The sequence below is a fragment of the Cebus imitator genome, unplaced genomic scaffold (genome assembly GCF_001604975.1).
Source record: "Cebus imitator isolate Cc_AM_T3 unplaced genomic scaffold, Cebus_imitator-1.0 Scaffold146, whole genome shotgun sequence".
Classification (NCBI taxonomy): domain Eukaryota; kingdom Metazoa; phylum Chordata; class Mammalia; order Primates; family Cebidae; genus Cebus; species Cebus imitator.
In genome coordinates this window covers 2,450,690-2,464,050 of record NW_016107461.1, presented here as the reverse complement: position 1 = coordinate 2,464,050, position 13,361 = coordinate 2,450,690, and the positions used below count along the sequence as shown (strand labels likewise).

Below are 13,361 nucleotides of genomic sequence, written 5' to 3'. Positions count from 1 at the left end.
TTTTTTTTTTTTTTTTTCAGATGCAGTTTCTCTTTTGTTGCCCAGGCTGCAACAGCACAATCTTGGTTCACTGCAACTTCCACCTCCCAGGTTCAAGCAATACTCCTGCCTCAGCCTCCCAGTAGCTAGGATTGCAGGTGTCTGCCACCACACCCGACTAATTTTGTATTTTTAGTAAAGACAAGGTTTCACCACATTGGTCAGGCTGGTTTTGAACTGCTAACCTTAGATGATCTGTCTGCCTCAGCCTCCCAAAGTGTTGAGATTGCAGGCGTGAGCCACCGTGCCTGGCCCAAATGTGTTGATCTTTTCTAAGTTTTATTATGCTATAATTTTCAGCCAATATACTTCCTTCATAATATATATTTTTAGTAGAGACGAGGTTTCACCATGTTGGTCAGGCTGGTCTCGAACTCCTGACCTCAGGTGATCCACCCACCTTGGCCTCCCAAAGTGCTGGAATTACCAGAGTGAGCCACCAACCCCAGCCAATATATAGTTCTTAAAAACGATTTCAACTCAATTGAAGATGGTAAACTCATTTGTTTTGATTTTTGTTAAATCAGTACCTATATTTCAAGGGCCACAAAATTAGGAAAGTGGAATCATTGGTATAGGAAAGGAAATAACTGTCTTTAAGTTTTTATCTCTTTCTTGTTTTATAACCTCTGTGGGTATGATTTATAACAGGCTACTTTAAAATAGCTGTCTGTTTTTCTGAAAGTCAGCATTCCCATTTGTTTGTGCTGGTTCTTTTTCAAACTTGAAAAATGAGTTTTATTGATGTTACAATGCTATGCCAAAATTCTTTTCCCACAAATAATAGTAGACTGTGGCAAATGATTGGAAAATTAATCCCCACCATACCTCATGATTCTTATTAACTTGCAAAGGCTTCATTTCTTAATTTTGGCTTTATAGGTCTTGTAAATGCATAAAATTTAGAGTGAGCGAATTGTTCAGCTAGAAGGAACTAATGCCATTACTTTATAGAGTATTTAAAACTTGCCTAAGGTCACAGAACCAAGAGAAACAGCCAAAATTTGAGGACATATCTACTGATTGTCTAGTTGTTTTGACTACCACATTGTATATCAAAACATTCTTTAAATTAAAACGGCCTAGAAGCTGCCATAAAAGCTTGTGTTATATATCTTTTCATTTTCTGCCCAGGCTGAAATAGTATTTTTTATAAAAGTAGAAATTATACATTATTTTTATTTTTAATCTTTAACTGAAGTAGAAAAGACAAAGGAATTATAAAAATGATATATATTGTATAGATTATATATATTATACATGGTATAAATTTATCTGATACATTATATATTTATTGTATCTATCACGTAGAATTTATAATTGTATTTTATACATTTCTATGGCATCTATATTTAATATTTATAATTTTTATGTATTAATAATTTATATATAAATACATTATGCAGAAAAGTAAGTGAAGTTAAAGTAAAAGCAGAAAGAAAGCATATAATTGAAATAAAAACATTACTGAAAAAAATTCTATTACGTGTTCACTTAGGTCTCTTCTGATTAAACTTTAATAAATCTACAACAATGTGCTGATTATACGTAGAAAGTATATAGATACTTACATTTTAAATCAATTGATAACTGTATTTTCAAACATGAAAATATTTCTTTATGGAAATTTTAAAAATTATTCTTAAAAGATTTTGGTACTATTTCTATACATATGTTGCACCTTGTCTTTGAAATATAATAATAAAATTTAACGAGGTTTTAAAATCTGCCTTTCAAATGATATGCCAAGAAATAAATCTAACTAAAGGTCCAGAAAAATAATGAAAATTACTCTAATAAAAGATACTGCATATATAAATTATTTTATCAAAATATTAAAATAAATCTATCTTTTAACTAAAATCTTTTATATATATTTTAGTAATTATACATATAATGTACATATATACACACATTATATATACTTGTGTATATACTCACACAATATTCCTTATTAATTTTAAGATATAGGATATCGTGTGTGTGTGTGTATGTATATAATATAAATATAGGATATTATGCATACATATACACATGTGCACATACATATATACACAATATCCTGTTATATACATATGCCTGTACATATATAAAACACACATATATGAACATATATATAAAACATATATATATTTCAGTACAGATATATAAATAATACATATATATATAACAGGATATTGTTTTAGTAATTATACATATAATACATATACGCATATATAAAACACATATACACACAATAGCCTATTATGTGTATGTGTACATGTACATATATAAAATATAGGCTACTGTGTGTATATGTTTTATGTATGTGTGAATGTGTATTATATGTACTATTATTAAAAATAACAAAGTAATTCTAAGAAGTTATAATCATACATGCTGCCTTTGTAATGTCTGAGGCACAATATGTTTTTCCTAAGACATAATCTAAATTTAAAAATCTAAGTATCTAAAAAATTTTTAAGAATCCAAATAGCCAATCTTTTACTGATGAGAAGCTAAATAGTGTGAAAATCTTTTTTCCAACTTCAAAATGATAAAGTTTTTCCCTTTAAAGGACACAAGTGTAACTACCTACCTCTGGCAATTCATTTGAGGCATTCCATCTGACATTGTTATTTCTATGTTTCACCCACATTCAATTTGAGAATAAAAATCATTTTTGTTTTTAATTTTATCTCTTTAATTTCAATTTACATAGTAGTGTTTCAAAGATTTTTGTTTTGTTTTCTAAGTCCTTATGTTGTCAACTGAGAATTTCTAAGCTTAGATGTTATTTTTTGTCTTGCCACTGGAAGGAATAGGGTAGAAATTTGCACTGCCAGCTATGTGTGATTTGTGTCTTTTTACTTTACATTGTGCTCATCTTCCCCTGGGGCTCTCTAGCAGAGTGGCAAGAAAGTACATTTGGATGCCAAAATAGTTCCATTTAATAGGCAACGACAGATGTATCACTACACTGCAGTAGCAACTTGTTTTTATTGTGTATCAATTTTCTTAAATTCTCAAATTTGCAATTATAATGTAAAGGAATCCCTAAAAATACGAACACCTCTGTTCAGTCACTTGAAAGTCATTTCTACTTTACACTCTAATTCCCTTATCTTTTGTCCCTAAACCTTAAGTTAAACCATGAAACTTAACTGTGGTTATCTGTAGAAAGCAGCGTCATTTAGGATTACGAAACATCGTTGTAAGAAACAAAAAGATTTTGGAGATCTAAAGTTGTGGTTATTTTGACCTTGATATACCTTTCATTACTTCATGGGCATTGTTAGTGAGAATTTCAAAGAACTCTTATAAAAAGAGGCTCTGTGAATGTCATACTGGATTGAAAACAAAACTTTGTGTTCTAGTCATTACATTGTCTTGGGGAAATTTTGTTTCAACTTCATTTTTTGACTTCAGGCAAATCACTCAACTTCTAAGCCTCAAAAGCATTGGTAGAAAATATTCCTCAAAATTAGATGGTTTTTCTATTCCATTTGTCTTTATCGTTGTATTGATGTTGGGCTTAATAAAAACAGATTGTCATGAAATTGTTTGGAAGTTAAAAACAGTAAGTTACACTGGTGAGTGGGAACTGCAGACGTCTTTTAAATTCTATTATCTACTATAAGTTGAGCTTTACTTTTTGGGTCTGTATAGCACAGCTATAGGCCAAGGGAAGACTAGAAAAATATCCTTGTATTTTCTTGCTTAAGGAAAGAGACAGAGTCTTCTGGAGATGGATTCTATGTTGTTGGGTAAAGCAGCCTTTTAAAAAAATGGAATAATCACAAACTTAGGAAATAAATCAAGCTAATATAAATGCTTCCTCTCAATCTCTTATAGTTTTTGGCTAGCACATTAATTGGTAACAGTTGGGTAAGACATGGAAGGACCTTTTAGTTAATTCCACTAGGGCGAATAAATATGCAGGTATACAAAAAAAAACTTTTACTCAAAAGAAAACATTAGTCTGAAATTTTATTAGTCATATAGTATCAGCTACAAAAAACCTATTATGAAAACTTCATGTATACTTACTAATTCCTTCTAATAAAATTGGTTGAATTAATGTATAAAACAAAATTTAAAATTAATGTAAAAAGGAAAATTTAAAAACATAATATCCACAAAAGTAAAACAAACAAGCGAAACTCACTTTGACTACTCAAAGATTTGAAATAGAGAGTGATGTCAAAGAGTGCTTAAAGAATTTTTTATTTGATAAGTTCTCAGCTAAAAAGAAGGCATCCATAAATCTTTGAGGGGAAATGTCCTAGGAAAACAACATTAATTCAATTATCTTGAGTTGACTCTTTTTTTAGTAACCATCAATGCAATGTATTCAATGGGATTTCCATTAACTAACTTTTACAAATATTAAACCTTTAAGATTTTACTTTTCATGTAAAGCAACAGTTTATTTGTCTTTCATGGCCATAATATAACAAAATTGCTAAACTATGTGCCAAAATGAACTTACATTTTATATCAACAAATAAGTTTCACTCACCAAATGGACAATGACAATAATAAGAATCCACGCCACTTTGGCAGGAACCACCATTAAAGCAGGGGTTGCATTCACAGTAATTGACTGAAGATTCACACATTTTACCTAAAATATACAAATTCATTTTTTAAAAAATCTCACACATAAATATGTTAACACCATCATAGCATTACCATATGTAAAAATCTTTCCCAAGGCATATCATGGAAAGAAGAAATACAAAAACATTTTACGTGACATAAGGAAATTAGAATAATATCTTAGAATTTAAAATCTTGTTTCGTTGTCCTATTGTAAAAAGTTCATTATAATATTTAAAAAATAATTTACATAATCATCTGGAAGAACATACTGTTTGCAGAGAAATAACATAATAACATATTTAAATGCTTTCATTGAATTTATTTTCTTTTCAATGTCCCTTCATCTTTTATATTTTATAGACGGAGAGTTGAATTTTACAGTATTCTTTTTACTGCAGAGATTTTCTTGACTTAGGTATTTCAAAGATAATAATTTATCTTATTATCAAACTGTAATCCTTCTACTATCAAGAAATACATATCTGTTGTAAAGCAGAATAAGAAATAAGAAAATGCATCATATTTTCAAATTCTTATGAAAATTTACTCTTAACTACAGGTTATGCATACTTTGTCTTTTGTCTTAAGTGGTAATACATAAGCAGCATATTTTTCAGTTTATGAAGACTTTTCTCATATGTGATCTTGTTAAATTGAATCAACCAATACTGACGGAGTGCTCATTACGGGCCAGGCATTATAATGGATGGGGATATGGCAGTGAAGAAAGCAAACAAGTGTCTTCAGACTGTGGTTCCATTTTAGTAGGGGGTATTAATCCACACAAAGGAAATACTTACATTTCACAGGTGAAAAAGAAAAGCCTCTTGGAGGGTAATATATTGTCTGTGAAACTGTAAAACTATGACACAAACCAATTCAGGGCTTCTGCTCCCATATCCAGGTTTCACAAAACTATGATTGAGTAGTTGATCATTGGTACACAAAACTTGGGGTATAAGTCCCACTTGTTTTTGTTGTTGTTGTTTATTTTTACCTAAATTTTAACATGTTCTAATATCACTGTTCTATAACTTGAAAGTATAATTATTTGATATATTCATTAGGATCTAATTTTCAAATTTCATAAAGCAGTGAGATGTTACAGAATTTTTAGTCAATTTCTATTCATTGAGAGTAGGATTGTAAATGCTAAAGCATTTGTTTCTGTAAAGCTGCTTTCTACTTCCAAACCCAATTTCACTAATGCATTTATTAGATAGCTCATGAAGCAATATGCATTCTATATGCACAACTAGACCTAATGCTGAGCATAGATAATTCATTTCATCATACCAACTTTGCTTAAAACACAGTCAAAATTTTGTTTAACTAGGTTCTGTTTTTGTGGCTTGATTATGGAGCCACACTTGTTCTGGTCTGAAATTATAAGTGTGAGTCACATCTCATGACACTGCTAACTAAGCCCATTTCTGTACATAGTATAATTATAAACACAACAATTTTCCCTTTATAAATAAATTGGGAACCTCCTTACAAGGCAAAACACTGAGCTAACAATTTCAGAATACCTTTCTATTGTAAGGCAAGAGCATGAAAATAAACAAGTTACAAATTCATGGGCACGGAAGTCCGATTTTAACTACTGTAGCAGTGTACTACATTTGAGAAATAGGCAGGAACACTTACGACTATAAGATAGTGCTTGGTTTCTCAACAGAGAGTTGCTGTTTCATAGAACTCGTTCCTATTTTTTTTTCCAAATGAGTATGTGACAGGCCATTTTAATGATGTAGGTCTTTTTTCTTGTAGCACAATATTGCCCAATTGCAAATACATAAGCTCTACTGGCTATTTTTTTTATTAGTTGCCATCAGGAAAGTAATATTCTACTCTTTCCATTTTTCTGTTCACTGTAAAGGCATACAAAATTTTCACTTGTGCTTTTTGACTAGGTACAATTTTACTTCCTTTTATTCCTTTCTTTATCCAAAAAATTATTTTACAGTTGCATTAAAAGTAAGATGAATGAAATACATAGACATATATGTATGTATAAGTCTGTTCAATATAACCTTCTTATCATGAAAACATTTTAGTGGGTTACAAAATTGCCAGCTTCACTTCTTAAAGACTGGAAATGAGGAACAAACAACAAGTAACAAATTTAGAGGATACTGTCAAGTATACTTTCCCACATACCTCGACATATGTGCTCTCTGAGAAAAATATATGAGTATAAATCCCAAGTCATTGTTCCTATAAAGCTACTGTATATTTTTGAATTTCGTTTGGAAATACTACCTTTGTAATCTTGATTTAAATAGCAACAAATGAAATCTACGTGTTGTTCTTTTTGTGTATATAATTTATATGAATCAATTATCTTATTTACTCTGTATAAAATATTTTAACATAGACGCCTGAGTTTAATTTAAATACAAACTACAGGCTATTGCAGTTACTCCAGAGTGAGAAGTGGAAAGACACCCTAATATAAATAAGACTTATTTGTTTATTAAAACATAACAGTGACTATAAAGTGGCAGAAGATTTTATTAGTTACAAACTAATAAAATACTAGTTTTGAGAATTTCCTATAAAACGTAAATTCTCAATAGAATCTCATTCTTTAAGTATACACAAATATAAATAGAAATTGGTAAGAAAATACAAATTCAACCTTGAATTCATTATTCCAATTTTAAAATAAAGTTTTTTTTTTAATTTTCCTTAGTGGATAATTACAAATAATTAATAATGGCTATTCCTCAAAGAACTAAAAGCAGAAGTACCATTTGACCCAGTAATCCCATTACTGGGTATATACCTGGAGAAATATAAATCATTCTACCATAAAAACACATACACATGAATGTTCAATGTAGCACTATTAACAACAGCAAAGACATGGAATTAACCTAAATGCTGATCTGTGACGGATTGGATAAAGAAAATGTGGTATATACACACCATGGAATACTATGTAGCCGTAAAAAAGAATAAGATCATGTCTTTTGTGGGAACATGGATGGAGCTGGAGGCTATTATTCTCAGCAAACTAATATAGGAACAGAAAATCAAAGACCACCTTTTCTCACTCACAAGTGGGAGCTAAATGATGAGAACACATGGAGACGGAGAAGGAAACAGCAGACACTGGGGTCTACTTGAGCATGGAGTGTAGGAAAAGGGAGAGGAGCAGAAAAGATAACTATTGGGTATTGGGCTTAATCCCTGGTTGATGAAATAATCTGTACAAGAAACCCTGTGACACGAATTTACCTATGTACCAAACCTTCACATGTAACCAGAACCTAAAATACAAGTTTAAAAAAAATGAATACAATAAAATAACTTTGTTAGGGGTTAAATAAAGGAATTTGTTGTTGAGTTTGGAAAAAAACAGTCATATTTCTTGGAGGTAGAGCATGTAAATTATTATTTAAGAATTTAGTCTGAGTTCTCCATTTAATGAGTAAAACTTTTTTTACAGTTTGTGAACTCAGAGGTTGTCATACTAGATATTTAAATTCAAAGATACAGTAGAAAAATTTATATTTAAATTTAAATTATTATTTAAAATACCTGTGTCTTTTGTGAGAGAGAAGGATGCCATAATTTTACTTAGAATCAAAAGAAAGTTTCTAAATGCATATTTCTCAGGTTTGGAAAGTTTGTGTTTTTTTTTTTTTTTACCCAATTAGAAATCAACAAAATTATGTATTGTTTTGTACAAGTCTATCCACTTATATTGTAGTGTTAATGGCATAATGAGGCTCACAGAATGCAGTAGTTTGAATTACTTGAACATGCTCTTGGTACAATGATCTAATGTGTTGAAGCACTGTGAAACAAAATCTTGGATCATTAACTTAATTAATGCTGCAAGTCAATTAACAATACTTGCCAAACGCCTTCAGGCTTGGAAGTATACTGATAGGACTTACACAAAGACAGGCATCTGTGCCTCTTGAACTCAAGAGGCCTCTTTCTATTAAGATATGTTTACTACCATAGCAGCTGTTTAGAGGAATAAATTGATCTCATTGCTTTGACATGCATCAATTAATTGTGTTGCCATACACTATTTACTATAACTGGAAGGAGATGTGCTTGAAGAAGTGTAAATCCTCAGCACATGGAAAATGGGAACTGCTTAAGGTGAAAATAAACGCACGATAAGAATCTAGGATATCCAGTCATTCCTAAACTTACAGGAGAAATTTTGCATCTGTTTTCATATTCAGGGGCAGAAGATGTGATGATGCGTTGAACATAAACTGGATCTATTGTGTCACCTATGGTCTTTTCAACAAGAATGTACATTCAAGTTTCACTTGCCCAATAGTACATTTTAATGTTGGATTATGTGGAATAGAACTAAATTTATTCTCAATTGTTAAATTGGACCACTCCATGAAGATATGATAATTTTTGATACCAAATGATTCACGTAGCCTTCAATTTAACATCTTAGATTATAGATATATATTAGACTACTATAAATATTATTTTTAAATCTCCTGTATTTCTACACATAGGAGAAAGAAGACTATGTGCAACTCTAAAAGTCCATTTTATGTCTAAATTGATTACGTTATTAATAAATTCTATAATAAATATATGCTATTCATTTTAGACAGTTATAAACTTTACAAATTTTTGCAGAAAGTAGCTGTCTTTTGCACAGTATGCAAATGTTTCCTATATTGTTAAGAAGCTATGAAGATAGTTCATCTAAATTTCCTTTTTAATAACCTTATGGTTTTTTACATTGAACAAAAGCAAAAATACCATGTTTTAGTAAAGGCTGCCAGTAATAAAAGCAACAGCCAAAAAAAATTTTTACCTTTGTATTGTAAAACATGCACAAATACAACCTCAGTGAGACTACAAATGATTACATACGATTACACATAATGTTCATGATAAGCTTACAAATATATGCTTATTTTCTACAGAAATAAGAAGCATTTAAGCTACTTCTTAGAAACCTAAGTTGTTAATGCTTTTATAAGTTAATGTATCACCTAATATAAACTGCCTAATTCTGCTTTCAGTGGTCAAATCAAATCACATCAAATCAAAATAATTGCACGCTTTATTCTCTCTTACATAAGTCACTCTTCTGTATCTGAAAGAAAATTTCATTTCACGTATATTTACTAAATTTCTTTTATATTCTATGGCTTTCTGTTCACATGATTAGCAACACTAATGCATGACCATAGTGATTTTAAAAGAGTGACTTTTAGTTACTCCTTCCATCTTTATGAAAGCAAATGTTGGCAAGTTTCTCAGTAAAATTACTATGCATAGTCTGTATGACTTTGTATGTCTGAAAAAATTTTACTCTTTATACTGTCAAATGACATAAAAGTGATGAATGAACAAACCTCATCTTTCCTGAAATATCAGGACTTAATTGAGAACATAGGAAAAGTTCTCCATATGGCAATAAACCCCTGGCATTATTCCAAATACTACACCTAAAATGCATCCAGATGTGTGAAAATGAAAGGAAAAGGTTAAAGAGACTATGAACTAATTAGTTTATAAGATAGTCAGATTTAGAAATAAGCTCTATCAAAATGCTGCATTTTATAACACCATGCATTCCCATGAAGGAGTTAATGCCAGGGATGTGCTGCCAACAGCGAAAACCTGGGAGCAGGAGCGAATGCTGACGTGGTTTCTATTATTGTGTTTTCTAATTAGTGTTCTATTAAATGCAAGACATGTTCATTTGTATGGGAAAATAAATACTACATGTGTGGTTATTAGGCTAATGTTTTCTCTAGAAACCCCTGGAGTTCTGAGGCAGAAATAATGGATTTTATTCACTGAGGCATGTTGACAATTAATTTGTTATATCATTACATTTTGTGAAAATTCAGAAATTTATTTTTCACATGGCCTATACTATAATAAACTTTATCCATCTTTTCTAAGATTACACTAATATTATAGGGTAGGCCATTTTTATATTATAGTTAATCAAACCTCCATATAATATTAATATAAAAATGATAAGAAAATTTTCTTAATGAAACATATGAAGTGATTATAAGTGAATGTTACTTCTTTTTCTTCAATTTTCTTTTGGTTCTTTTTCTAGTAACTAAGAAAAAGATATCAGAAATATATGTTATACAAATTCATTCCCTCTAAGTCACTCATTTATTAAAAAATATAGTTGTTTCATATTTATTATGTGCATGGTTACAAACTTGAAAATAAACTTTAAGAATATTTCAGAAATTAACTGGTGACAGCGTGATAATAACTATATACCTTCATATTTTTTGTTCCATGATTTTCATTGTCATACTTGCATCCTTATAAGTTGTTCTGTACAGAAAATCTCTGTTCAGCTAACATTTAATCACACCCTATGGGATTCTGAGGGTAAAGTCTCTTAGTTTGCATCAATTCATAAGCCACTTACTCTTCTAATCTTTACCACAATCACATAAAATATGCAGTGGTGTGTGTGTGTGTGTGTGTGTGTGTGTGTGTGTGTGTGTGTATGAGAGAAACTGGGGATGGGTAGTGGCTGAGGATCATTTTAAGCAGAAAGTTCAGAAAATTGTGTAGCTCCAATTTGTAATTCCACAGACTTTGAACATCATTGATAAAATGCAGGTCAAAGTCCACAAAACTAGAGAATGAAAAGATACAAGTAATTTAAAATAACTCTGATGGTCAAAAAATTATATACAGGCCTTGAAAAAGTGAATCTTTACTAAGGCACTAGAATTTAATTCATGTTAACTGAAGTAAAATCTAGCTATTATGAGTAATTTTTAAAAAAAAATTATTCTATGAGGCACATATACTTATGTGTAAATGCTGTCTTAAGGCTTATGAGCTCTCACTAGGTTAGATGTTAAGATGTTTTGGTATATGACCTCTGTCTTCCTGAGCCAGGCTATCCGGCAGAGAACAGCTAAAAAGAATAACTCAGAATGATCCTTCAAAGATTACCTCTACAATAACACATTAATAAACTATAGATATTTAAGCAACACACTTCTAATTTAAAGTGTGGATTAACATTTGTCACTCGCTATGTTTTTTTCTTATATCATCTCCTACTAATAATAAAAAGGAAATAAAACTGTCAGACATTAATTATCTGCCAGTTTTACTGGATGATTTGTTCATACAGAATTTGAAACTTGATTTCATAAATGCAAGATTCATCTCAATCATTCAATTTTTGTTTGTTTATATCATTCCTTATCAGTTAGGTTATCTCCTACTATGCAAATGGAGACTGAGGTGAACTCTGAGAAGTATGTAACGTTAATATAGACCTTTAAACAACCTTCCCTAAAAAGAGTTTATGACATAGACTTTGGCAGTCCTGACCTTGTAGTCACCAGAGTATAGCCTCAGTTTCCTACAATGTAAAATAGGAATAATAATACCACTTTCCTAAGTTAGACATCATCTGCTGACATATAGCATCGTCCTTATCTTTCCATATTACAAGGGCTGGAAGTCTGAAAACTACCTTTTCTAGGCTCCCTTCCAGCAGGGTTCAGGTTTCTATTCTGCCAGTGAAAAAGACTGGATGCTATTTGAATGGTGAAAGCAAAGCAGGAACCATTCTCCTCAGATCACTTGGTGTAGCACGGCAGGTGGGCAAGACAGTCAGCAGTGGTGTCTTGCAATGCCTGCCATGTTTTTATTGCTGCACCCATTAGTGAATGTTCCTGACCTGTACTCTTAGCCAGGTTGAAGATTTTGTAAGCTGTTTCCTTGCAGCAAATGCTTTCCTGCCTCCAAGTCTCAGAGTAGTTCCAATTATCAGTTTCAGACAATATACTGTCTTACAGGCTTTTTGTGAGTATTATTAAGAGAATAATGGAAAAACATTCTTAAATGATACCAAGTACTCACCATAATGCTCTATAACAAGTGCAAATCAAAGTGCGATGAGTGTGACATATAAACAGCAGAGGCTCCGGAGCCAAGCTTCTAGTAAAAAACCCAGTTAGAACACTTTCTGTGCCACAGCTGGAAGCAAGTTGTCTAATCTCTTTTAATGACTCAAAGACTTCATCTTCAAAATTGGAATAATAATAATAATCCCCATCTGATGGAGTGGTGAGAACTAAATGCTATCATGTCTATATGCAAGGCGATTTAAAAAGTGTTTTACATAACTACTTGATAAATGTTATTAATGTTTTATGATGTAAAAAAAGGCATTTTTAAAAGTTTCAACTATCACATTTAGAAAAATATGCAATGTATATTTAAACAAAATGAAACAAAGAAAGAATTCAGAGAGAAGTAATGCACCCAGCATTTAAGTTAAACCAGCAAACAGTGCCTTTGTTCACACCAGTAGTACTTTCCATATTCCTTATCAATACCTAATGAATTTGCACTTTCTTCATTCTAGGACTAAATGTAAACTCATTCTAAACTTAAGTGTGATAAGTGTATTATACTCACGTAAGACATAAAACCTCTTATTGTTGAATTCCCAGCTGATAAAGTAATTTTGGGGATATGTAAGAAAGAGTGAGGAAAGTGCTCTGGAAATCCTGAGCTCAGCATGTATATAGCTCTATTATTCATGGTCTTAGGACATAACTCTCATAGGACTCACAGTTCACTTCTGCTACTCAGGTTGCATGTCGTTTTAAAAATTCTGTGGTACTCCTCTATTACTACCACTATACTAATACTATTATTATACTACTAATTAGACTGCAATTACTGAATACTGCATAATGTTCTAGGTGGTTTTTTTTTTT

The 13,361-nt window shown here is 31.1% G+C and overlaps 1 protein-coding gene across 2 annotated transcripts in view; it reads right to left on the bottom strand.

The window, feature by feature from the left end:
- FAT4 (FAT atypical cadherin 4) overlaps positions 1-13,361 on the bottom strand; it is a 167,538-nt gene that overhangs the window by 23,569 nt on the left and 130,608 nt on the right. For both annotated transcript variants that reach the window (XM_017542746.2, XM_017542747.2), the window contains exon 10: positions 4,541-4,645. In XM_017542746.2, the coding sequence (XP_017398235.1) occupies positions 4,541-4,645 (105 nt within the window). The remainder of the gene's footprint in view (positions 1-4,540; positions 4,646-13,361) is intronic.